General features: G+C 39.7%; 1 protein-coding gene across 4 annotated transcripts in view; it reads left to right on the plus strand.

The window, feature by feature from the left end:
- MED13L (mediator complex subunit 13L) overlaps window positions 1-27,494 on the plus strand; it is a 405,971-nt gene that overhangs the window by 294,813 nt on the left and 83,664 nt on the right. For all 4 annotated transcript variants that reach the window (XM_030582917.1, XM_030582918.1, XM_030582920.1 and 1 more), the window contains 4 exons: window positions 18,712-18,857; window positions 19,911-20,105; window positions 20,513-20,701; window positions 26,880-27,042. In XM_030582917.1, coding sequence (XP_030438777.1) covers window positions 18,712-18,857; window positions 19,911-20,105; window positions 20,513-20,701; window positions 26,880-27,042 — 693 coding nt within the window. The remainder of the gene's footprint in view (window positions 1-18,711; window positions 18,858-19,910; window positions 20,106-20,512; window positions 20,702-26,879; window positions 27,043-27,494) is intronic.

Consider the following 27,494-nt stretch of genomic DNA (forward strand, 5'->3'; position numbering starts at 1 on the left):
TTATTATGACCATAAATGGCATAATACTGAATTATCGTACACAATAATGTGGCATAAGAAACCTACCCTCTTCCACGTCTGTGGGAACTATCCATTTAATAATCAGTCCTCAGGATCCTCCCCATTTCTTACACACGCAAACTGTGGCAGTCAGTCTCCAGTTAAGGAACAGTGGGTGTGATGTCCTTTAGCAAGCAGTCAGTACTGCTCCTTAGAACATAAGGTAGGAAAGTGTTGAGAAGTGCACATCTTACTGAAATAACCAGGACTGAGCATGCTTCCACAGAACTTTTACTTCCTGACAGTTTGAAGTATTTGCAGTTAGGTCTATAAGCTGAACCCCAGTCTTCTTCTGCCTGGTACAGCAGAGTGTTAGCATTATTTATCTATTGGGTGCTCCACTACTTACATGTATGTTTTCTTCTTAGCTTTCAATATCAGACTGTGATCATGATCTCTTTGGAGAATCTTTTGATACCTCTTGACTATAAATGAAATTCTGCATTGCTCTTCAGGGAAATAGTTAGAAAAATCCTTTTGGTGGTGATTTCTACAATCGGAATTTGTTCCTTATGTACTTTCTGGATCATGAGCTCTGTAGTGGAGATTCAGAGCAGAAGTTGGTCTGATGTTGATGGAAAAATCATGATATGTTCTGGTGTGAATTTATCTAGACTGTGAAAAAGGTGCTTTTTACAAAAATAAATTAGCTGACATGATTTTAAACAGTCCTTTAATACTTGGGGACTGATTTTGCTTTCAGGCTTCTTTTCCTATGTTAGTATGGTACAAAGGGACCTTTGTGTAAATCAAATAAAGCCCCTAGAGCATACAGACTTAAACATCTTGAAAATTGTTAGGTCTTTGTGATATAGCGTAGGTTACTTGTAGTTTACAAGAGCAGCCACCTTGATTTTAATCATGTAAAATTGTATCTACACTAGTTGTTAAAGGGTGTTTGAAATCATGTTTAACTTGGTTTTTAAAAAAGCACCTTTTTCATCACCTACACCTACCCCAAGGGGTATATACTCTTGTCTGTCCAGTGCATCCCAATAACAATGATTTACCAAATGGACATTAACTCTCAATTGGAGGGGGGGAGTGGTAAGTGGAAAACATTGATCTTTCTCTTTTGATGGATGAGAGGTTCTCCTGAACATAGATGGTACTGCTCCTCGGCAGGATGGTGGCAAATTCTGGATAGCGAAGTAGTCTGCCAAACCACAGCAAGTGACAGCTGCTAGTCCTGGAACAGTGTGATGCATATATGAAAGGAAATAAATGCATTTTTTTCTACTTCGGGACTGCTGAAGGCAACACCTGTTCAAATAAAGTTACCTTTTGAAAGCTTTGAGTATCCAGTTCTCATGACCGCAGGTGAATCGGTACACAATCATGCTGTTGAAGGAGTTGTACAAAGGCCACATTTCTGAAACAAAACAAGTAATTGATAGCTGTAACATTCATGATAAAATTATTACAAAATGCCTAATTTGAGAAGACACAGAGTTTAAACTTTGCGCTAGTGAGCTGTTAAGAAAAGGTTAGTTTATGCCCTAGGCTTAAGAATAGAATAGTAGGTCGGTGAGTCTCTGTCAGTGTTAGGTTTATTCTTGACTTTTAGTTTATTAATATTCAAAAGGATTTTTTAAGGCTGGTTTCTGGAGAGAAATTGTTCATGACAATTCCATCGTGAATTTGTTTCTATGTAGTATCTCGTAAACCACTAAGATACCAGTACAAGGGGAGAGCTTTTTCTTTTTGGAAATGTAATGTGTAGCTCAGCTGTAAAATAAAAGTACTTCTGTGTTCCATGAATAATATAAATGTCACTTTTAAATGTATGCTCTGATTTGGTTGCATTTTCATTTGAGAGAGTTCTTCTGTCGAAACGAGTTTTTAAAAGGAGTCCATTTCAAACACTGTATCCAAAGGCCAGGAATTAGACACACAGAGATTTCAAAATGGGAATATAGTAGTGATTTTCAAGGTTATCCATTTCTTCTCTGTTTTATTTGTTTTTTATACTGCTGTGGACTTGCTACATAATGTTTGTTTATAACGGTATTCTAGTTTATTCTATAATATTAATACTTGGAGTACAATGGTATTGACTGTCATTTGTACATACTGGTATAAATATTAATGAGTTCTTATCTTTGCATTAGGGTAATACTGATTTTTATTTGAAGGATCTTAGAATTTTCAGTGAGAAAAACACATTGATTTTAATCACAGACTAACGCAGACTATACTTTCAATAAACTTCACTCTGTTTTTTTTTCCTCAGTGATAACTACTCTGATATTTGTAACACAGGATAATGTTCATAGTGAAATGTAGTAATAAGTTTTTGGGTCATTACATAGGCAGGATCCAGCATCCTAAAGTGTGAATTTATATTCATAATGAATACAATGAACTTGCCTGATCTTTCATTTTTATTGCAGTTCTCTATCAGCATTATTCTGCAGTGTGGTAATAAAAATATAAAAGACCCACATTCAAAAATCATTAATGCTTCCAGCCTCATATTGTAAAATTTTGTATGTGGTGGTGTTGTAATGTTGGTGGTCCCAGGATATTAGGGAGACAAGGCAGGTGTGGTAATATCTTATATGGAACCAACTTCTGTTGGTAAGAGAGGCAAGCTTTTGAGCTTACAGAGCTCTTCTTCAGATTCTGAATAATGTATGGGCTTGTAAGCTTCTCTCTCACCAACAGAAGTTGGTTCAATAAAAGATATTACCTCATTGTAATATTTTGAGATTCCAGAAATTTAATCCTGACCCATTGCTCTGGGGGAAAACATTCTCAGATATGATTCCCATTGCTGAAGTTTTTTTTTCATAGATAGAATAGGATAATTAACTAAATAAAAAGTAATAATATCCGGAATTGATTAGTCTGTTACTAACTGAGATGTAGAAATAAACAGCAGTGTAACTGGATTTGAGAACAGAATCACCATTTTTAGTACTTTGTAATTTTTCCACTAACCAAAAATGTCTGGCTGATTGGTTGTTTTTGTGTTTGTTCAATCTTCATTGTGTGCTGGAAGAGGCTACTGTGATTTGCAGTTCCTGGAAACTGTCTTAAAATTTCATATATTGTAATATAACAAAGTCAGGCTGGACGGCTGCAAGCAGATGGCCCTTTTGGGTTCTGGGAACTGGGTGGGCTTATAGGCTCCTCCCCCAGCTTAAGGGGAGGAGCCAATGAGCCCAGGACTCATATACATACCGGGGACAACAAAAGAGAAAATAAGGACAGATGTGAAAGGTCAAAGGGTCAAAAGTAGGGAACCTGAAGGGGACTCTAAACAGAAAACCCCAGACAGCACCCACTGCTCCTCAAAGGTGTCAAGGGAGCCAGCAACACGGCCCAAAGAGAAACTGCCCAGATACGTGAAAAGATTGAGGAATGGAAGTAGGCCCCATAGTCGCAGAGTACTCCCTCAGCCAACATCCTGTCCTGGTGTTATAGATGGCCATTTTGGCCATCACTAGGAGGAGGTTGACAAAGAGATCTCATGACTTCATAGTGCTGCAGATGGGGTGTGCATAGATGAGAAGGTGCAGGGAGCAGTGCAGCCAGAAACATAAAAGTAGTCCAGGAGGAATCGGAAAAGGGGTGCAACCTGGCGCACTCAAGGTAAGCGTGTGCCAGTGTCTCCCTCGTGCAGCAAAAGGAACGGAGTCAGCGATGGGGTGAACCATGCCAAGTACAAGCCGATGCTCATGGCTCCATTAAAGAGCCGCCAACTAATATCCCCGGCAGGCCATGGCCATGGGACCAAGGTGGAATACAGACTGGCCCCCTGGGTCCCTCACCCTCAGGAGATGGCGATAGGTCCCGCCACTTAGTATCAGGGTGGGACACAAGGATGAGGAAATGGAGAGTATAGCGCATGAACGTATACAGATGTGCCCTTGGCACGGTTCAGAAGTGAACCGAATGTTGATCCTGCAGCCAGCTCAAGGTATGCAAGGGGACAGCTGAGGGGGCTCATGGTGCATGTGCATTGCTCCCGACAGCCTGTAGATAATGGTTGCTTTCTCAGGAAGCCTCACCTGGTGAAGGATAAGCTTCACCTAAGCCTAATGTTTTCCCTAATGGCTCATTACCTTGAATAGGCCCTTCACAGCCAGCTATCTAGATTGGAAGCATTTTGCCTAGTTGTTGTCACCCAGGTGTGCCTACATGTGAAATACAGTACATAGTCAATATTTATAACTTCAGATACAAAAAGGATACATGCATACAAATAGGATACTCATGCAGTAAATCATAACTTTCCAGTTACACCTGACATGACCCATCGTGTATGAAATGCATCATAATTATGCCATAATCATATCATCATAATATCACTAGGAGGAATATGGGGTGCACTTTCACAGGCCCTTTTCCCAACAAGCTGAGGAGTGGCTACCTCAGGTCAATTAGGGACACCTGAGACCAACTAAGGGCTCCTCGGGGGTGGGAGGGGGAATGGAGTGGGGGGAGAGACAAGCTGCTGCAAGGCCAGTGGCAGCAGGGAGATAAGCTTCTCCAGGAAGAGAGGCTGCTCTCCTCTCCACAGAGTAAACAGTCAAACCTGAGTGCCTGTTTAGAGGGAGGACTGATATCCCGAGGCCTACCTTGAATATAACGAGAGGTAAACACCAATGGGGAAGACAAACACTCTCCAGAGTGGGGCTGATTTACCCCAGGTCTTATCACTGCAAGAAGAGGAAGTGGTAAGTGTGGGGAGGCGGAGGAGATGCCGTGCTACAGTAAATAACCATTGCTATTGTCTTTAAACATCAGTAGGAAGCTGCACACAATCCTAGTTTAGTTAGGAGTGCTGTCTGAACTCCCTGGAGTTTGCTTTATAACTGGCATCCTATCAAAATGATCAGTCATTTTGGGCACATATACGTGTTTGACAAAGACCTCAGCTGTTCCAAATAGCTCCTGCCTTCTCCCATGCAGTTGTGTGCTCTAACTTTGAGTGGTCTTGATTCTCATGATGACAAGAGTTTGCAGTGGTCCATGCTATATGGATGGTTATAGGATGCATTATGAAACAGGAGACTATTGTATTACTCTGGGGCCCAGCATGGGGACGCATTATTAAGGATCAACTTCTGCACCATCTGCTAAATCCTGTCCCCTTTGCAAAGCTGGACTTTTCATAGAGGTGTTCTAAATCTTCCTGTGTGGCCATGAAGTGCCAACCTCAGAGCTGCTGTAGCCTATATACACTGTGCTGCCACACAGTTATAGGGGAAGGATATTTGGCAGTTGAATCTGCATGCTTGCAGATGCATAGACCAAGCCCCAACCTCATAACATTTTTCTGTTTTACTGCATATGGAGTCCCATGGATCACAGTTCATTTAGGGAGGCAGACCCCTCCCCATCCATAGGCTTTCTGTTTTCTGTCTTCCTCCTGCCTTCCCCTAACTCCCCATAGGCCCCTGGTAGTACCTGCTGCCCTTGGCACCCAGTGGAGCAGGGAGCAGCGTTTGTTTCTGAACTAGGGAGAAGGAGTATAAAATACCACACACTGAAGCATGATATGTTGTCTAATAGTTGAGAATCACTGCATTAGATTATCAGGATGTTTCCCATAGTAACTATCACTAAGACAGTCAAACACTCAATGTCAGTTGGTGTTCCAAGAATTTAAATTTCAAATTGCAACAGTATATTTTGACAGCCCACAGGGTGTACATATGAAAAGCGAATAATAGATCTACACATTTCCATCTCCTTATTCTATAAACATGTGGATTTTGTAAAAACTGTGGAAGATCAAAAATTTTAGTGTGACTATGTAGAGGATCTACAGTAGGTGAAACCTTTACACAAGATTTATTTGTCTGAATTAAGTATGACCTCATAGCAAAAGAATAAAGCGGATGATGTTACCATTCTAATTGTAAACATGCTGACTGCCAGTGTGCCAAGGGACTTGGGGAGCTGCACAGTCAATTAAAATGTAATAATAAGCAATGGTTTAATGCTCCTCCTTTCCCTCCCCCCAATAAAAAACAAGCAAAATATTCAGACATAATCTCAAGAGATTATTAAAAGTATGCAGTGAGGAATGAGTTGAGATGGATGTTCCTGCAGGAACCAATTGCACACTTCTGAGCTACACAGCAAAAGCTCAGTCACCTGCTGCCTTCAGGCACAAAGGTGGAATCCCCACACCTATAATATGAGTAGTGTCACGCTGTGAGAAACTGTGATAAGGCTCAGTGAGGTTCTTTGGTGATAATTAGATTCATCTCAATTAAGGACTTTTAAAATCAGTAGGACCAGCTCAAATTTCATAGAATCATAGAACTGGAAGGCACCTCGAGAGGTCATCTGGTCCAGTCCCCTGCACTCATGGCAGACCTAAAGATCTAGATCAATGCTTCTCAAAGTTGGGCCGCCACTTGTTCAGGGAAAGCCCCTGGCGGTCCAGGCAGGTTTGTTTACCTGCCGTGTCTGCAGGTTCGGCCGATCACGGCTCCCACTGGTTGCTGTTCACTGCTCCAGGCCAATGGGGGCTCTGGGAAGCGGCGCGGGACGAGGGATGTGCTGGCCACCCTTCCCACAGCCCCCATTGGCCTGGAGCGGCAAACCGCAGCCAGTAAGAGCTGCAATCGGCCGAACCTGTGAACCCGGTTCGCCAGGGGCTTTCCCTGAACAAGTGGCAGACTGGCTTTGAGAAGCACTGATCTAGACCATTCCTGACAGGTGTTTGTCCAACCTGCTCTTAAAAATCTCCAATAATGGAGATTCCACAGCCTCCCTAGCAATTTATTCCAGTGCTTAACCACCCTGACAATTAGGAAGTTTTTCCTAATGTCGAACCTAAACCTCCCTTGCGGCAATTTTAAGCCCATTTCTTCTTGTCCTGTGCTCAGAGGTTAAGAAAAACAATTTTTCTTCCTCCTCCTTCTAACAACTTTTTACATACCTGAAAACAGTTATCATGTCCCCGCTCAGTCTTCTCTTTTCCAGACTTAACAAACCCAATTTTTTCAATCTTCCCTTATAGGTCATGTTTTCTAGATCTTTAATCATTTTTGTTGCTCTTTTCTGAACTCTCTCCAATTTGGCCACATTCTTCCTTAAATATGGTGCCCAGAACTGGACACAATACTCCAGTTGAGGCCTAATCAGCATGGAGTAGAGCGGAAGAATTACTACTTGTGTCTTGCTTACAACATTCCTGCTAATGCATCCCAGAATTATGTTCACTTTTTTTTGGCAACAGTGTTACCTTGTTGATTCATATTTAGCTTGTGGTCCACAATGACTCCCAGATCCGTTTCCACAATACTCCTTCCTAGGCAGTCATTTCCCATTTTGTATGTGTGCAGCTCATTGTTCCTTCGTAAGTGGAATATTTTGCATTTGTCCTTATTGAATTTCGTCCTATTTACTTCAGAGCATTTCTCCAGTTTGTCCAGATCATTTTGAATTTTAATCCTATCCTCCAGAGCATTTGCAACTCCTCCCAGCTCGGTATTGTCCTGAAACTTTGTAAGTGTAGTCTTTATGCCATTATCTAAATCATTGATGAAGATATTGAACAGAACTGGACCCAGAACTGATCCCTGTGGGACCCCATTCATTATGCCCTTCCAGCATGACTGTGAACCACTGATATCTACTCTCTGGGAATGGTTTTCCAAGCAGTTTTGCACCCACCTTATAGTAGCTCCATCTGGGCTGTATTTCCCTAGTTTATTTATGAGGTGGTCATGCGGGACAGTATCAAACGCTTTACTAAAATCAAGATATAATTTGTGCAGGCAGGCAGTGTAGAGAATGCAAAGCAGTATATAATATGTTCACATTAAAGGTCACATGTTGTAGGGGAGCTTTCCTACAGCAAAGACTGAAAGTAGTTCATGTAACTCACAATCTACAGTATAAAACACTGCTCAAATGTTCGCTAAATAGGGAGGAACATGAGGCATTCCCTCTACTATCTCACAGGTTTTCATATTGTCAACAGAGCTGTCCTAGCCATGTGAACCTTCGAGAGAGGGTGATAAATATACACATGGGACCCAAACTTTGGTCTCCCTTACTGCCTACCGGATGTTCCCATGCATCCATTTTATGTGAAAAAAAATGGTAGGAGAGTGTTCAGAGATAGGATCAGTAAATGAGAGCATCTCTAGAGAGAGGCAAATTAGTTTTGGCAAGGGGGTTGGTTGGTGACAATTTAAAAAGTGCTGTGATAATAGGTTCATAACATTATCTGAACACTTTCTATGTTATCTAAACACTTTCTGCATTGTGAATCTGTTATCTCAACACTTTCCCCACAATTGAAAAAACAAGAGTTAGTTAATATTCCTAGTGTGTTTCTGTACATGCGTGTACATATGGTTTCAGAGAATGACAACAGTATTCAGAAGGCATTCTTGATTTGTATAAAATAAAATTAATGTATTACAAAATAATGTAATGAAATGAAAACGGCTAGACCAACAATTCTGGAAGCTGAAGTTCTCTCCCCAGAACAAAAGGAAGTATAGTTTAGTGGTTAGGGTGCTAGCCCAGGACTCAGGAGGCCTGGGTTAAATTACCAGCTGTACTAGACTTCCTGTGTGACTTTGGGCAGATCACTTAGGGCTAGTCTACACTGGCAATGTTAAAGCGCTACCGCAGCTTGTGTAGTCGCAGCAGAGCGCTAGTAGAGAGCTCTCCCACCACTCCAAAAAATCCGTCTCCACAAGGGGCGTAGCTACCAGCACTGGTGCACTGTCTAGAGTGGTGCTTTTTCACACTCCTGAGCGTGAAGGGTGCAGCGCTGTAAAGTGTCAGTGTAGACAAGCCCTTAGTCTCTCTGTACCTCAGTTCCATATCTGTAAAATGAGCATAACAGCACTGCCCTACCTCACAGCAATGCTGGGAGGATAAATGTATTAAATATTGTGAGGCATTCGTATACTACGGTATTGGGGAGCAGATACGTACCTAAGATAAATAAGATAGCAGCACAATGTGGATAATGCTTTCCCCACTGCATACTGCATCATCCATATTCTAAAATGAGGTTCTTTGCATGAGAAATAGTCAAACGTGTGTGTGTGTGTGTGTGTGTGTGTGTGTGTGTGTGTGTGTGTAGTTTTGGGTATTTCTCATACTTCAGATGTGACACATACTGTATAACCGGTACATATTGGTTTGAATCCTGCCCACCCAGGCTGAAATAAGACAAAATGAAGTAGTTGGTAGTTCCAGTTCAATGTTACACAAGGTACTATTACATTTGGCACAATTATTAGTAGTTTTTGCATAGGAAAGAAATTAAATTGATATGGAATGCAAACAGTTTCATATTAGTGTATGGCTGATACAGTATACATGAAATAAAATGTATTTTGTATACATGAGAACCCTGAGATTTATGAATAGTCATTCATAAACTGAAGAGAAAAAGCGAAGGAGAAGAAGTGAGTCTGTGGCTTGTTGGGAAGAAAGTAAGCTCAGACGAAGGAATGATCTCCACAAAAACAATATAGACCTAGGGTGAGAGTTTTGTTGTTATAGTTAGCTTAGATGACACACAAAAAGAGAAATAATAATGTCTGGGGAACTGCTTGATGTGTTCCTTATTCGGGTAAGCAGCTTCAGTCAGTGCCTTTTTTCTCCACCTTTTATAGTACCTTGTTTCCAGATTTACAAGTCTTTTTCTCCAGTGTGGTTTCAGAGGCTCATCCAGACCAGAGAACTTCTCTCTCCACTGCATCCTCCTGGTTAATTCAAACTCTGTAATCAGAAGAGAAAGCACAGATCTAATGCTCCTTACTTGCAAATCACTATAAGGTCAGGAGAAACATTTATAGAGGCAAAACCTCAAGAGGTCCAATACATTTTCCAAAGTAACCTCCAATCTCTTTCCTTATTCTTCACCCCTTTGGAGTTTTTTCATTTATTGTTGATTTAAGTAGGGTATTACAAGGTTCTGCCAAAAAAAAAAAAGAAGAAGAAGAAGAAAACAACAAATAAACCACCACCACAGGTAGCTTAGAAACACCATCGTGTGCAGCTGCAAGTGCTTTGGAAAATTAAAGTGCTTTCTAACAAGTAATCTTCAAATGCATAAAAACACTTAAAATATGACTCCTCTGATATGACTTACGGAACATCACTCTAAGAAGAAAATATTGAGTTAGTAGAAAAACAACTTACACATATCTTAATAAAATGTCTCAGAAATCATTGCAGGTTCTTGTTGAGTTGTAGTATGATGGCTTTTAGGTCTAACAACTAAATGATAGCAAATTTTTAAAAATGTATTCACTATAAAACTACCAAATAAGGCCCTGGTTCTGCAAACACTAACACACATGCTTACTTTTATACATGTAAGTAATTCCATTGATGTCAAAATGTGTGTAAGTCTGTAAAGTTAAGCACATGCCATAAGTGTCCACAGGATTAGAGCCTCAGACTTTTGCGATGAGCTCTTATGGAGATAGTCTTGAATTAAACTTTTTTATTAACTCTTCTGTTTTCTCTCACATTACATGATTCTTTTTCACCACCATAAGTCATGCTTGATGTTGAGATTGTTCCTCATTATTTATCAGGTACTTGAGAGAAATGGATTAATATATTTTACTCTTTGCAATTTCTCCAATAATAAAATCTGTTTCTTCTTGCACCACAAAATGAATTTAGCTACTTTAAAGGTGCCTCACATTTTACTGGTGTTATAAAACATTCTTAGGATAGATGAACGAAGATCTCTTAATATTGGAGGTGATTACTGAAGACAACTGTTCTTTTTAACAATTGCATTCTTTAGAAATCCAGTTTTGGAATATCAAAATTGTAACCAAAGCCTTGATATCTAGGAATCTGCTTCTAGAGTTAAGGGTTATAAAATAGTTGGGTGTGATAGTGAACAAAACTTGGCTTTGATTGCACACAGACTGACATTTGGCACATGCATTCAGAGCTTGGCTTTGAAATGTAATCCTTTGATAGCTTCTTTCACTTAGCGCAATTCTGGGAAAATAGCCTCTTTTAAGTTTGAATGCAGGATAACACAGCTTCCATCAGGTATTTGAGTAGTTCTAGCAAACTAAGGCTATGCCTTCTGTAGGAGTGCTGTGGTGGTATAGGTATACCAGTGTACTATACAGGTGAAGTTCTCCTAGTGTGAGCACAATTTAGACTGGCAAAACTGTGCTTTTGCTGGTATCGATTATTCCAGACCCACCGAGTGAAATAAGCAATACCAGCAGAAGTGCCGTTTCGCCAGAGTAACTGCACTTAAACTAGGGGCTTTTGCTAGCACAGCTATGACAATCAGGGATCATACCCCTTCACAGCCTTGGCCAGCAGTATGCTGGCAGAAGTCCATAGTGTAGACTTAGCTTAACATATGTAACAAAAAGAAGAGAAACCAAACCCCAAAAATATACAAAATTCCCAATTTATAGTGCATATTTAACTCTACGCATGTTTTCATAGTCATCATATTAAACACATAATTCACTCAATATATGTGGAGATATTTCCTTGTAATATTTTTTCCTACTTTAACACACATCCCTTGTAGTTACTTTTTGATTAAATTCATGACACTCCTAAAGTCTCTTTGATATTACACAAAGAGGCACTTCAAAAATTTAGATAGATTTGTTTGTTAAATAGCTCACAGGCTACTTAAGGTAATAGGGAGCATGGTGGAAGCACCTATATGGCAGTGATTGTCATCTGAGGGTGATTAAACATCAAAATGAAGCTGAGGCATTTGATCAATTACAAAGCTATTTATTGGGACATACACTTGTTCTGTGAACCGTATTCCGTGTACATGTCAAGAATATATAGCATCTAAGAAAAGAACATAAAAATTTTCATCACACTACAAAGGTTTAAAATGTCTTTGATGCTTCTTTTTAGGATTTTCTATTTATAATATATTTAAAAGCAGGACTCCAAATAGTTTATTTTGACTCTATCCTTGAAAAATTACCTGAAGCATGGCATGTAGAAAAGGAAGGATGTGACAGAACCCAAAATAAAAATTTCTGTGCATTTGGTGAAACAGTAATATTTGTTCTTTTCCTGGACCCTCATTAATGGAAGTCTTTCACTTGTGCAATAAAAATGTAATCATGTTCAGTATCTTTTATTATTTCATTCACTGTTTCCGAGCCCTTGTAACTTGCAACAGCCATCCTTGTAGGGTTAGATTCAGCTAGGTGCAGAACACTCTCACCCTGAGCCAGCAAGGTGAATGCATAACTTTAAGCTCATGAGTAATCACAGTGAAATTCATAGGAATACTCATGTGATTAAAGTTAAGTATGTGTTTAAATGTTCTTCTGGATCAAGGCCACAGTGCTCAGCACTTCGCAGTATTGAGTCCAAAAGCAGCTTCAGTCCTTCAGTGCCAAGGGAAGAAAAAATTCTTATATATATCAATAGTTGATAGATATTATTGTTCAATCTAAAATGTAATTCTTGTAGGCACAAATTTTACTAAATTAATCCTTGCTAATGAGAATAGACAGAATAATTTATGTTATAAATGACCTCCTACTCAACCCCACTCACGAAGATATATGTCATAACTGAGATCAACCATATATCCTCCATAAAGAAAGGAAAGGATACCGCACAGGTAACTATGAAAATGGGGTTAGAGTCACGTGCAGTGTAGATAGACTACAAAGATACATGTATCGTCTTTGAGGTTTTCCTGTGGTGCTTCTTATTTTATATTATATACCACAAAAAGACCTATCTAATTAAAATCATATAGGAAATGTACTGCCTGCATAATTTTTTGTAAGATTGTCTTAATAAAGAAAGAAACAAAGGAGAACGTGGAGATAAATTTTAGGTTTCTCTTACGCTCTATTTGATGTCAGCACACTTTCTCTTTATTGAGGGGAAGAGTACAGTCAGACATGAGACATTCATCATACAACTGAACTAATTTAATTTGTAAACAGCAGTCCTGTTGGTTTTAAAAGATTAAACTGAGATTAAAAATACTCTACTCTAGTGAAATATATCCCTATAATGACATCATAAGACGACTTTGCGTTTTCACTACCTAGCAGCTAGAAATGGTGTGTGTGTGCATGTGTGCGTGCATGCATGTATTTTTTATATGAAAGAAAGATCTTCGAATATAAAATAAGCCCATATGCAGCACACATACATATTGGGCTTTTTATGACATCCCCAAATACTTAGAAAACTTGCCCTTCTCATCAAGATGTCATCATAAGGCTGTGCAAGAGTTCAGTAGACTTATAACTCACATTAGACATAAATCATCAATTTATTTTGTGTATGTTTATCAATTTATCATCTGTCACATACAGTAAATAGATTTAATGTCCAAACTGCATACTTTTGTGTGTATTTCTTTGTGATAAATATTTCAGTCATCTGATTTTGAGCATTTCTTCTTCAAGTGCTTGCTTATGTCAATTCCATTCTAGGTGTGTGCATGTGCATAGTTACTGGAGATTTTTGCCTTAGTGGTGTCCGTAGTGTTGGCTGTGGCAGCCCCTTGAGTGCTGAGCCCATGTGCTTGTATATAGATGCTGCGCCCTCTCAGTTCCTTCTTACTGCCCATGACTTGATAGGAGCACCTTGTCTTGCAATCATAAGAGCATTAGCGGTTCTTCAACAGACCATTGTCTTTTTTCTATATGGTTAGGTACTCAGCCTTTAAGATAAGTGTCAGTAGTTTGGTAATTAGAATCCCGACTGGGACTTTGCCCTGGAGTATGGTTCAAACCATGCTCGTCATGCAGCAGGCCGATGCCTGTTTTGACCCCCATGACAGGAGTCTGAAGTGTCTGGGGGAGTCCCATAGGAAAGACAAGTGCAGAATCTGTAAGAACTTTTGCCCTAGAACCCAAAAGGAATGGGATATCTGCTTGAGGGCCCTCCTCGTGGAGCCTGCTCTTCTTCCTGCATCAAAGCCCTCCCACTCGGATCCCATGCTGAGCACCTTGGCATCAGTGTGGAGTGCATTGCTTGCACCAGGCTCCACCCAGCACTGGAAGGGAGAGGGACCTTGGGCAAAGGACCTATGTCAGGCTATGTGCCCACCCCAGGGCTTCACAGGAGTACCGCTAAGGTCGGACCCCCCAGCCCAGCCAGGGATCTGCCTCCAACTCCCGAGAGTAGCAGGGGATCTGGCTTCTTCTAGAGTCCTTGTTGCCCAAAGCAGCCCTGGTGGCTAAAGAAGAAGCAGGCCAACCAGCACTGCAGACACCGTGCCAGGTGCCGGACTTGGCTAAGGCACCAATGACTAAGTGCATGATGGTCATGGGACTGCCCCATAGGGCACTGGAGCACCCTTGGTCCCCGGACCACAGGCGTAGATCCCCGTCCCTGCGACCTAGGACCTCTGCCCTGCATTCGCGGTCTCCAGTCAGGGATCCTTCTCACAAGCAGCTCCTCTTCCAAGAGGTTGAGAACCTCCTGCTCCTGGGGGCAGTGGAAGAGGTCTCTCGAGACATGAAAGGAAAGGCGTTCTACTCCCGCTCCTTCCTGAGCCCAAAAGTAAAAGGGGGCCTCAAATTCATCTTGGACCTGCGTCGTCTCAACAGGTCTCTCAAAAAATTGAAGTTTCACATAGTCTCCCTGACCTCCATTATCCCCTCCCTGGATCCAGGAGACTGGTACGCTGCCCTTAACTTGAAGGACGTATATTTCCACATTTCCATTTTCCTGGGGCACTGGCACTTCCTTCATTTTGCGTTGGGCCAGTGCCATTTCAAATTCACGGCATTGCCATTCGGTCTCTCATCAGCCCCGAGAGTGTTCATGAAGTGCATAGCACCAGTGGCCACTTATCTGAGGCGTCAGGGTGTTCAAATTTACCCCTATTTCGACGACTGGCTAATAAAGGGTCGGTCCTGGGATACTGCTAAGGCAAAAATCTCTGATGACTGTGCACATGGGTGCGCACACACCTAGAATGGATGGACATGAGCAACACATTTTGAAGAATAAAGTTACAAAAGGTAGATAACTACTTTTTCTTCACACACAACTCCATTTAGGGCAGAAATTATATAGCCCTTCCATTCCAAAGGCAGCAACTAGTACTTTTTGTTTGTTCAGTCAGCACGCATTCACACTCACCATCATTTGGTGATAACACAATGTAGTGAAGTATCAGGCTTGTAGCCTTCTTAGAGTGACTAGGGGAGTAGCTGGAAGACTATTTCACATGCATAGTGGTTTCTGGCATCCTGAAGAATGTCAGAGAGGCACAAAAAATACAGAAAAAGTAAGTTAACAGAAAAATACATTTATGGTGTGGCCCAGATTTTCAAGGAATCATTATCCACAACTGGGACCAGATATTTTAAAGAGTTCAGTGTGCTGAGCTCTTCTGAAAATCTGGCCCTGACAGAGGATGCTGAGCACTTTTGTAAGTTTAGTCCTGTGTGTGTTCTGTTGTACTTGTGTAGTTTCTTACAGGGGAATGTCTCATATACATAACTACAAGAATTGTATGAAAAATATTCTTTGTGGAGTCTTTGTAGTTTAGAGAGAGTATAACTAGGACTGTTAGTCACCATTAAGAAAACTGGATGTTGATAAAGCGCCACTGAAAATTTGTTATGTAAAATACAGACAATAAAGTTTCTTGCAATCGTATTTGTTGTTCATTACAGACTAGTCCTAAATATGTGGCCTGCAGTTACAGTACTCTACCAAGACCTTTGCTTTTATCAATATGTAAATGATTACAAAAATAAATAAATGGAAGTCTTATATCTGTTCCTGAAAGCTGACTTTTTCAGCATGTTAATTTCTTCCCCTTCCCATTGTATTTTATTTATAGCTCTGTCTTACGCTTTGTAGCAGGATTGATTTCTGCAGCTTGGTATTTAACGAATTATATGAAACGGTACTGAAGACAAGAATGTCAGTATGCTGGGATATTTATGCCTAACAAGAACACATCACTCTGTGCACTGACACTGTTTTCTTGAAATAAAACTCATGTTTGTTACCAAAGTAAATATTTTATACAAAATCTGCCAGAAGCTTACCAAGAGTGTGTAGAGTCCCCAAACCTTGATCTTTATTGTTGTTGGTCTTCAAAAGCTGTGCTTAAAACAGTGAGTCTGTTGCCAGAGGGAACATACACTTTATGTAACTGTTTATTCTTTTGCTAAGTATTGCAGTACAGCCCCCTGGAGTAGGACTTAGGAACAGTAAAAGAGGAGAAGCCTGATACTGTACACAGATGGATAAACGTTGCTTTCCCTGGACACATTTGCTCAGCAGAGGAAGAGTTCTGCAGTTAGGAATTCATTAGCTCCGGTCAAGACTGGCTACAGAGAACCAAAACATGATTAAGCAAGATTTTCCATTTTTCTCTTGTCCACATATCTCAGGCAGATTTACTTGGATGTAGTGCTATGAATGATCCTGATTTCACTAATCAAACTTGTAACTGTCTACTAGGGTACAATATATGAATAATGGGCTAGTTATCTAAGAATGTTACATTTCCAGGAACATGACATGAAATCCTTCCTATATTTTCACTCTCCCTGTAATTCATGATCCATATAGGGTGACCAGATGTCCCGATTTTATAGGGACAGTCCTGATTTTTGGGTTTTTATTTTTATATAGGCTCCTATTACCCCCAACCCCATCCCAATTTTTCACATTTCCTGTCTGGTCACCCCAGTTCCATATGCTATTTCTTTGAGTTATCTGAAGTGAAGTTATTTAGTCTGTTAATGTTAATGCTTAGTTTATTTTGATGTCACCTGGTTCACTGATGACAAAAGGTGCAATGTACTATATTCTCTCCACTGTGGAAACATATGCATCTTTATCTTCCTAAATTCCCATTTTGTCTATTTCTTACTCTGACAATGTTTATAGAAGGTTGTGAATGTTGTGTAAGAATGAATATGACTTGTTCATGTCTGACTGCTTTGCAAGAGGCTTGAAAGAGTCAATATGTGGTCCCAGATGGCTATTTTTCTTTACTTCAGTGGAAAGCAAGAAGGACTTTCACAGTCAACACTGTAGGAAGCTTGTAGAATCAGAAGGATTCCTGTGTACTGTCCTAAAGACCGGAGTTCAAAATGATTTCTTCACAAATAGGTTTTCCAGCGTTTTTATAAAATCTGGCCTGCTGAAGTCTTTGCAGAGACTATTTCCACTTGATCTTAGACCGGACTTTTCATCATTTCGCAATTAAAGCCTTATGCATATAAAAGGGCATCATCCTTTGTCCAGAGACTAATATTACTTTTGTTTAAATGTTTTGGGTTCTGTTTATGATTTTATTTGTTATATGAGCAGAGGGTTTTGTTTTGTTTGGGGGTTCTCTCTCTCTTCCCCCCGCCAGCCCCCGAGCAGAGTAGCTGAATAGAAGTACCATGACTCTATGACCCATTTCCTTTCCCCCTTACAGCTTGCTGTAAAAACTTAGTGGCTAGTTTAAATCTACTGTACAAGTGGTAGAGCAGTAAACTTAAAATGTCTTTTCTGTTGCCATATGGAAATCAAGTAAAACTTGCTAGTTCCCATTGCTGAATGATACAAAGTACTATTAAACACAGTGTGTGCAATGCTGAGGAGATTGAATAAACGTTTAACCACCTTCGATTTTGATGCTTTTTAAAATAACCTGGCCCCAGATTTTCTAGTGTGAACTTTTTTCTCTTTTTTATAGCGTCAGTTGTAGAACCTTTTAAACAGAAGCATAACTTTTATTTAAGGACAAACACTTGTTTTACAAAAGATGCAGAATGATTTAGAGATTTAACGAGATTAAACAACATCCTGTTCCAGACTATCAGTTCAACTATTCAAAAAGAATTTACTGCAGTGTTGCAGTTAGTTGACTTAAACTGTGAAGTGAAATTGTTACAGTTGTCAGTGTTATTTCCTTAGTTGAAGGTAATTATGTTGTGGCTGGCTTAGCGCCAAAGCCAACAACTATTAAAGAATGCCTTGCCATAATTTATCTGAATGATACAAAGTGTATGGGCTTTTTTGTTGTTGTTTGGCTGGGTTTTGTTTATTTAAGAAGTGTGGTGTTACAATTAGCAATGTTTAAGCAAACAATTAGATGTAATGTAATGCAAAGCAATTCTATGCGGTAGATTAAGTGGGAACGTATTATTTTCATTATTATTTACTGAACATTATTCTTGATGGTGTATGGCAGTGTCATAGATGGCCTGAACCACCAGATTATTGAGATTGTTGCCTTCTAAGCAATTCTCTGTGCCTTTTAAAAAACAAAAAAACAAAAAAAAAACCAAAATATTCCCTAGACATATAAGTAATGGTTTTTCCTCCCTATTCCTGTTCTCAGTTGAAGTTCATTTCTGGTCCTAAGAGTCCTCTTTCCTTTTCATCCTGAAGACAGTATTTTGACTTCTTGGAGCCTTCTGCATGCAGACAACTGTTTGTAGTGAGCTTTCCTTAATTGAAATGGGTAGGAAAATGAATCTCTGAGGTTGATGTCCAGGTTCCATCATAAGCCAGAAGTTGGTAATTGTGCTGTGTACAGTCATCTTCAGTGGTTCTGAGCTCAGTTTACTTAAGTGAAACAACAGAACTGGGTTTTCAACCCAGTCTGGCCCCCATCTGCTACAAAATCTGTCCTCTCCTCCCCCACATTCATTGATATGCTCATGAACCAGTTTTTTATTTCTTTTTATCCAGCGAACATTTGTCTTGCGCCTTCACATTCTTCCTTCATGGGGAAAGCAACGTGTGCACAAGCGTGGAGATTGCCCAACACCAGCCAATCTTTTTGATCAATGAGGAACATATCCACATGGCCCAGTCCTCTCCTGTACCATTCCAAGGTAAGTGCACATTTGACTGTGGCAGTTCTGGAAGTATAAAGACTTATGTGCCTAATTTAATTCCTATATTTCAAACCCCCCTAACTTGGCCCCAGTAATGGTGTCAGGAATTAGATCCAGAAATGATTAAGAAACAAAACTCAGTAATTTTTAAAATAGAATAAAGTTCCCCTCAGGAAACTGGGTGCATGGGGTAAAATCCTGTTAAGATTTTTAATATGACAATTAGCTGTAAATAAATGTTAGGCCTTGTTTTCCAGGTTTTTCTAGTCATTAAATTCATTAGATGCAAATATTTTCTGAAAAAACGTACAACAAAACAAACTGTAATTGTTGTTGAAAGATCTGTTATTGAAAAGGTGTGCATGACCATTTTGTATTAGCACAGTGTCACAAGGTCCAGTAGGCTCTGGTCTATGGTAGTGTTCTTAAATGCTACTGCAGGACAAATAATTGATCATAACATAGATTATTTGCTTGAACTGGAGTGTTTTTGTCTGAGTGACAGTCCCTCATTTTATTTTTCCTTCAGTGTGCTGTTTGTGGTGCAACGCATTTGTCAAAATGCAGATTTTTCAGAAAGAAAGGTGAAAACACAGAGCTTAACCAAAGAGAAGAATGAGCATTTAAAATATATAATAAGAGACATACCTGATATAGTCTTAAAGTTACAGGTTTTTACAGCGTTTTAGGTTACAGTGTAGTGTTGTAAGCCATAAAAATGCCCTGTGCAATTTGGAAAAGAAAACATTGCATTTAAACTACATTTTTTTAAAAGTATTACGTACTGTATTACAGGATATCTTCAGAAATATGTTTTCTGTTGTTCCATTGATGTATAATTATTTTTATCTCTTAATATTTATTCCATTATTTTACAAAGTGAAGTTGTGTGCACTATATTTTGAAAATAAACAAAATGCAAAGAGCTGTTCTCTATAATCACAGTGCGAACAAGACTGAGACTGAATCTAGGGGAAGTGGAATGTGGTTGCTCTGCGATTAAAATCCACATATTGTAGAGACTAGAGAGTGATATGTTTTATTTTTCAGTTCTGTTGAGTCCTTATGGTTTAAATGGTACATTGACGGGCCAAGCATACAAGATGTCAGATCCAGCAACCCGTAAATTGATTGAGGAATGGCAGTATTTCTACCCCATGGTGCTGAAGAAGAAGGAGGGGCTGAAAGAGGAAGAAGAATTAGGATATGATGACGATTTCCCTGTTGCAGTTGAAGTCATTGTTGGTGAGATTTAGAATTTTGCCTAAAGAACATTTCACCCCACCTCATAATTAAAAAAAAAAAATCTAATTAATCAGAAACAACCTTTATAATTTCCCTATCTGGTTTTGTGGCTCTCTTGACACTAGAGCATTCTGACTAGTTATCTTGCCTCAAGGTTCTTACTCCCTGTATCTGTGATGCTACTCTCACAATATCAAGCTTCTTATTTCAGCTCCCTATTAGTCATAAAGGGAGGAAGGAATACTTAGGAATGAATATGCAGGCTGTGAACTTTAGATCTTTTATATTTTGACTGGTAAGATTTGTCTGGTGCATGTTGAAACCAAGACAAGGCCAGCTTGGGTTGCTGATTAATAAATGGAGAATTTAAAGACTTATTTTCTTCTTCCTGTTCCCATGCTTTATAGGTGGCGTACGAATGGTGTATCCTTCAGCTTTTGTTCTCATCTCTCAGAATGACATCCCCCTGTCTCAGAGTGCTGCCAATGCTGGAGGCCACATCAATGTGGGTCAGCAGGGACTTGGCAGCATGAAAGATTCCAGTAATTGTGGGATGCCTCTCACTCCACCCACTTCCCCAGAACAGGCCATCATAGGTAAGCAATAAACCTAGCAAAGAGACCTGAATCATCCTATTGAAAACTCATTTTAAATATTCTTTAACTGATTCAGTGAATGGCAGTGTTCCATAATCTCTTGTCAGTTTACTGTTTTGAAACAACTTAGGTGTTACTTACTGAGGTGTACTCCAGCATAGTGTGCTTTCATTTTTGAATAGATTATGATTGCAGGGGGGATAAATGTGCGAACAGCAGCAGAAAAGAGAGAGAGAATACGCTAATGAGTAGAACACAGGGACTTTCATGAGTTCACAGAACAGAAGAGTTACCAGTTTTGTAAGAGTTAATTTCTGCCCAGTTTATGGGAACTCTGTTGCATTTATGAAACAGCATGGGCACCTGAGACTGCAGAAAGGATCAGGCCTTGTCAGAGTTCTTAATTGCATACTTGCTTAAGGGGGGTGTAGGGATTAATTAATAAATCATTGTAAAGTATTACAAACATGAAAAATACCATATAATTTATTAAGCATTAATATTGGAACGATGCCAGTATCTAAATGATGGTCAATATATTGACCAACATAGTGAGGATTGAACCAAGGACCTCCAGGGAAAAAAAAAGAATGAGTCTCTGCAGCTTAAGGTAAAAAGTCAGGCTCTGTAGGTGGAGAATGTAATGAACTCTCATGAGATGTGGGTGGGACAAAGAAGGGGACACGTAAAACACGCTGACCAGTGGAGTTGTGTATTTCTTCTAAATGAAGGAAACTCATCTCGAGCATCTGAGGCCCGTAACAGTTTGAATCCAAGCTGGGTACGCACTTATGTGACAGCTGACACCAAGGATTACACTTGACTTCAGTAGAGCTAAGTAATTTACACTAGTTGAGGTTCTGGCCTTCTAATCTGTTGTTATGCCACATATTTTTTATACTTCTGTTTTCCAGTACACTCTTACTGCAGACAGTTGCATGTAAACTATATCTTTATTTCCAAGAAGTTCATCTACCTCTTTTTGATCCTCACGCAGGTCATGATACTACATGACTGTACACTTAGTTGCCACAAAGGTTACTATAAAGTCACAGAAAGTTTTTATGTAGATCAGTTCTGGATTATTCTGTTTGCATCATTTGATTTCAAAGATTTGCCAGTCATTAAAATGTATTTATGAATACATTCTCTGATTTCAGAAGCACTGGTGTGTATTTTAATTTAAACCTCAGTGTAGGAATTGTGGTTTGGATTCATAAAAGATGCTCTAAATTGAGTCATGCATGCAGGATCATTATAGTATGCTCAGCAATGAAATTTTGGACAACTTTCATCTGTTAGCAGCTTGTCTTGGAACAGTTTATGTTTATTATCTCAGTGGATTCTTAAAATCACATCTGTCTACAGGGTCCCTTCCAGTTACACAGATTGAATATTGACTTTAAACATGCTTGAAAGAACCCAAGTCAGTTGCAAACTAAACATATTGGGGCTTAGTGACAAGGCCATTGGACAATCATGCAGAAACAATATAAGTTACAATGCAAACTAGTAATTTGAATAACATAGAATCATAGAAATATATGGCTGGAAGGGACCTTGAGTAGTTATCAAGTCCAGCCCCCTGTGCTGAGGCAGGACCAAAAACACACAGACCATGTCAAACTCATCTTAAAAACCTACAGTGATGGGGATTCCATAACTTCCCTCGGAAGCCTATTCTGGAATTTAACTGCCCTTATAGTTAAGATATTCCTAATATCTAACATAAATCTCCCTTGCTGCAGATTAAGTCCATTACATATTGTCCAACCTTCAGAGACCATGGAGAACAATTGATAACTGTCCTCTTTATAACAGCCTTTAGCACATTGCAGGCATGTTATCAGGTCCCCCCTCAGTCGTTTTTTCGCAAGACTAAACATGCCCAGTTTTTTTGTCCCTTCCTTAGAGAACAGCTTTGCTAAACTTTTTATCTTTTTTGTTGCTTTCCTCTGTATTCTCTCCAATTTGTCCACATCTTTCCTAGCCACCTAAAGTGTGGTGCACAGTACTCCATCTGAGGCCTCACCAGTGCCAAATAGAGTGGGACAATTACCTCTTGTCTCTTATAAGTATAGTCTTTTGAGTTGGGTGTTTTTGTAGGTGACGTGCCATCTAAAAATGAGCTAACGTTTGGTTTAATTTTTAAAAAGTTAAGTATTCTAAAATACTAAGATACTATGCAAATGAACTAGGAGATGAAGGAGATGATGATGATTTGCTGATTTAGCTGAGATGTCACAAGTAATCTCACTAGCTAAAAATGAGCTGTTCATAGGGAACAGCCAAAAGGAATGGAAGTAAGAATGAGAGAGTAGTAGAATGATAGTTTGGGCTTAATAAGGCAAGAGAGAGAGGAAGGCGGGAAAGAGAAAAAGAAAGAAAGAAAGATCTAATGATGTCAGTTGAGGATGGCCTACCAGCCTAGAGTGTGTGTATATGTGAGTTAAGTTAGACTGGTGGTATTCCCTTCCTCGGCAGTAACCACAGTTGTTTAAAAACAAAAACAAAAATCCACAAAGTAAGCAAACTAAGCTTTGACTGGCTAGTTATTGACTGAAACAGGACCACATCTGTAAATAGATACACCTCATCACAGGGTATCTATGATGGTACAGTATATTTAGAAAGAAAGGATTTGTAAGATAGGGAATATATTAGTGTCATGTAATAGAAGAGACAGAGTGTGTGTGTGTGTGTGTGTGTGTGTGAGAGAGAGAGAGAGAGAGAGAGAGAGAGAGAGAGAGATTTGCAGCATGTGGGAAATAATGAAGAAAAAAAGGCATAAAGACTAAAAGTAAATAAATAATATTAAAGTAAAATTAAAAGCCTTCTAAATATATATTTAGAACTCTTTAAGATCCTAAATTATAATCAGGTGAGTTAGATAGACTTATTTATATGCAGTTTTAAAACACAGTAGTAGAAAATCATTTTCTCTTTCTTTATGTGCCAGAACCTGAGTTTGGGGTTCTGTGCTTCTTGTGTAAGAGTTAATGCCACGCCAGATACTAAAAATTGAGTAAAAAATACAGCTACCTGCTCTGATTATTTTAAGAGTTTGGTAAGTGGCCTGTTTTTGCAAGAAATACACAGAATTCAGATGTAGATAAAAATACCTTTTAAATGTATTTTTAAAATATATGTTTGATATATTACAGTGTGCCCAGGTTCTCTTAATGCTTTAAAATGTTGAACAGTTTCAGTTCCCTGTTAAACAGAGAATATCTCAGGAGTTCTAAGCATGTTTTGCATAATAATTAAATTGATAAGTGAGGGGCAGAAGCCATAAAAATTAAGGAAAATGTTAATTTAGTCCAAGCTGTCGACGGTTGTTACTGTTGGAGCTCTGAGAGTAAACATGACTCTGCAAACTATGATAGCGATGCTTCAGCAAATGGAAGCAGCATCACATTATTTAAAAATGTTTAAAGCATATAGTAAAACAAGTGCTAAGGTATATAGAGAATGAGATTTTAAGTTTATAGGAAGAAGTTACCCTTGGGATTGCAAAGTGACCTCTAGTGATTTTTGGCATTTACACCATTATCCGTCAGGTTTTTATAATATTTTTCAACCCTTTAGGCAGTAATTTTCCACTATAAATTTCAGTTTCAGTGCATGAAGCAGACCAGATTTGACTGTTTACATATAGGCTGTGTGTGTATGTATGTGTGTGTGTATGTATGTGTATAAATAAAATCCTACCTAGGCACACATCATATAGTGAAAAATATGCAACAGGCCTCTGAACATGCACTGCAAAATGTTGGAGCATATCAAGTCACACACTCAAGTGTAGAGTTTGTGTGCTGATAACCTGGCCACTAGTGCTTCACAATAGTTGTAACTGTGTTGGTTTTGGATGTTGGTATTATCACAGAGTACACCAATACCAGAGTATGGTTTATGAAAATGTATTCTGACACCAGCGACAGAATGAATTTGCTAAACTGGAAGGGTTAATTCAGTTTAATTTAGTCAAGATGCTTTTCATCACAGATCTGTCAGTTTCAAAAACAACATTATGATGTATTCCAAAACAAGCAAAATACATTATTACAGCCACAGACTTTAGTGCAGGGGTGGTCAAACAACTGCACACGGGCATTTTAATCCGACCCTCAAGCTCCCACTGGGGAGCAGGATCTGGGGCTTACCCTGCTCTGGCACTCCAGCCAGGGAGCAGAATCAGGGGCTGCTCTGCGCGGCTGCCGGAAGCAGTGGCATGTCTCCCCTCTGGCTCCTATGCATAGGGGCAGCCAGGGGGCTGTGCTCCGCATGCTGCCCCTGCTCCAAGTGCCACCCCCACAGCTCCCATTGGCCGGGAACTGCGGCCACTGGGAGCTGCAGGGGCAGCATCTGTGGATGAGCGGCGCACAGCAGAGCCGCCTGGCTGCTCCTCTGGATAGGAGCTGAAGTGAGAACATGCTGCTGTCTCCAGGAGCTGCTTGACGTAAGCGCCGCCAGAGCCTGCATCCCTGAGCCAATCCCCCATGCCACAACTCCCTGCCCCAGCCCTGATCCCCCTCCTACCCTCCAAACCCCTCGGTCCCAGCCCCAAGCACCTTCCTGCATGTTGAACTCCTAATTTCTGGCCTCACCCCAGAGCCCGCACTCCCAGCCAGAGTCCTCTCCCCCTGCTGTACTACAACCTCAATTTTGTGAGCATTCATGGCCCGCCATACAATTTCTATACCTAGATATGCCCCTCAGGCCAAAAAGTTTGCCCACCTCTGTTTTAGTGAGTCAGGGAATGCTTTGATTTTAATGATTGCTGCTTTTCCCATCACTTCCTTTAAGAAAAGAGGAACAAGAAACAATATCTGAACTTACTAGAGAGACATCTGCAGTCACCAGGAATCATACAGGAAACTGAGTTAAAAAACCTGTACACAGAGTAGCAACTGTAGCTTGCAAACCAAATCATAGAGCGAAACCAGTAGATTTTTTTTCTTCTGATATAGTGAAGCGATGACTATTTTCAGTGTTTTATTCCTAAGGCTTCTTAAATTGTGTCAGACATAAGGACAAACAGTTCTGTGCAGAGATCTGACCTTGTTAAAAGCTTGCTATCATTACCTTCTTTGCTGGCCTGAGCATAGAGTGTAGTGTTAGGCGTCCAGCAGGCTAAATGAACTTACAGCTCCCTCTGCTGTTCCAGTCTGTGTTTTAAAGCTGAGTATATTAGGGTCTCAGACTATCCAATCAGCTCTGTCAATGAGCAACAGAAACATTTGCTCATACTGTTGAGTAACAGGGTTTTACTCCACTGTTGAAAAGAAATTAAGTGCAAAATAAAAATCGTAATCCTTAGGTGGTGGTGATTAAGGTTGTAATACCACTTTCACTTTTTCTCCACCAGCTAAGCAGTATTGTCAGAATGGGTCTTGAGTATCACCTAATAGCCTATTATTAGTGTATGTTCAGTTGTAGTGGTGAATACTAAGGAAGTTCAATTAAAGGTTCAATTAAAGATGCATGTAATTTCCATTACATGCATCTGAGGAAGTGGGTATTCACCCACGAAAGCTCATGCTCCAAAACGTCTGTTAGTCTATAAGGTGCCACAGGATTCTTTGCTGCAATTAAAGGTTAAGATTTTCTACCAAAATCTACACTAATGATGCAAATCAAACACAGAAAGAAAATGAGAGTGAAAATTCCATCCCCAATGTGAGCAAGTATTATCACTCAGTAATGCCTTCTTCGCCTCTTGTGTTAAAACCTGCTTCTTCTCTTTGTATCAGTGCGTGTGTAGAACACCTGGTGCAAGTAAACAGTCTGGTGTGGTTTAATGCTGTAGAGGCCCTTTCTTACAGAACCATGTATCTTGTGATGAGTTGTTGTTTTAACAAGACCACGACTGTAAGTTAAACTTAATAGCCAGCAACAGTGAAAAACTACATCACACAATTCCACTCCCTAGTGCTGCCTCTGGTGTGCTGACACAAATTTTGCTTGTGGCTGTAGTTTACTGATCTTTTCATAGCTGGTGACACTCTTGAAACTGCTCTAAGCTTTTATTAATGAACACAAGCATTTGTAAACTCATCAACCTATAAGTTGAAAAGCCCTTCCAGGAAAGTCTAATGTTATAGCTGCTGTTACTCTTGTCTACAATACTGTTTGATTTTTTTTTGGTTATATTTTGTTATTTTTTATTTTTTTGCAGGTGAAAGTGGAGGTACTCAGAGCTCTGTCAGCCATTCAGCTTCACAGGAGGGGGCAGTCACTCTGCACAGTCCAAAGAAATCAGGGAAGATTCCTCCAAAATTCCACAATCATATGGTCCACAGAGTCTGGAAGGAATGCATTCTCAACAGGTCACAATCCAAGTAAGGGAATAATTCTGCTCATGTTCTTTATTGATAATAGTACAGCTGTCACACTTAAAAACTTGCTAGTTTTGCCTTAATGCAAACAATGAGGTAGCATCTATTTCCTTCACCTCCCTATTCAAAGTGAATAATGCAAGGTAACGTTATCTAAGACAATTTCCAATTATTTTAGCTTGAGAACAAGTAATAGTGACAATAATGCTTTGTATTCACTCGTTTAGCTCATTTCATCTCTGGCTGTCTGAGCTTTACACATGTAGCCAAATTCTGCTTGTGGTTACTCGTGCTAACTCATTGATGACAAAAATATTAGTTCACATTAGAAATACAAAATTACTAGGTCTGGAGGGTAGATGGCCTAAGGACAAATAGCCTGCTAAAGTTTATATTTTTAACCTTATATTCATTTATAGATGTAAACATTTGGAAGGATATATTTGTATTTGGCG

This window comes from Gopherus evgoodei, chromosome 13 (assembly GCF_007399415.2).
Source record: "Gopherus evgoodei ecotype Sinaloan lineage chromosome 13, rGopEvg1_v1.p, whole genome shotgun sequence".
NCBI classification, from domain to species: Eukaryota; Metazoa; Chordata; order Testudines; family Testudinidae; genus Gopherus; species Gopherus evgoodei.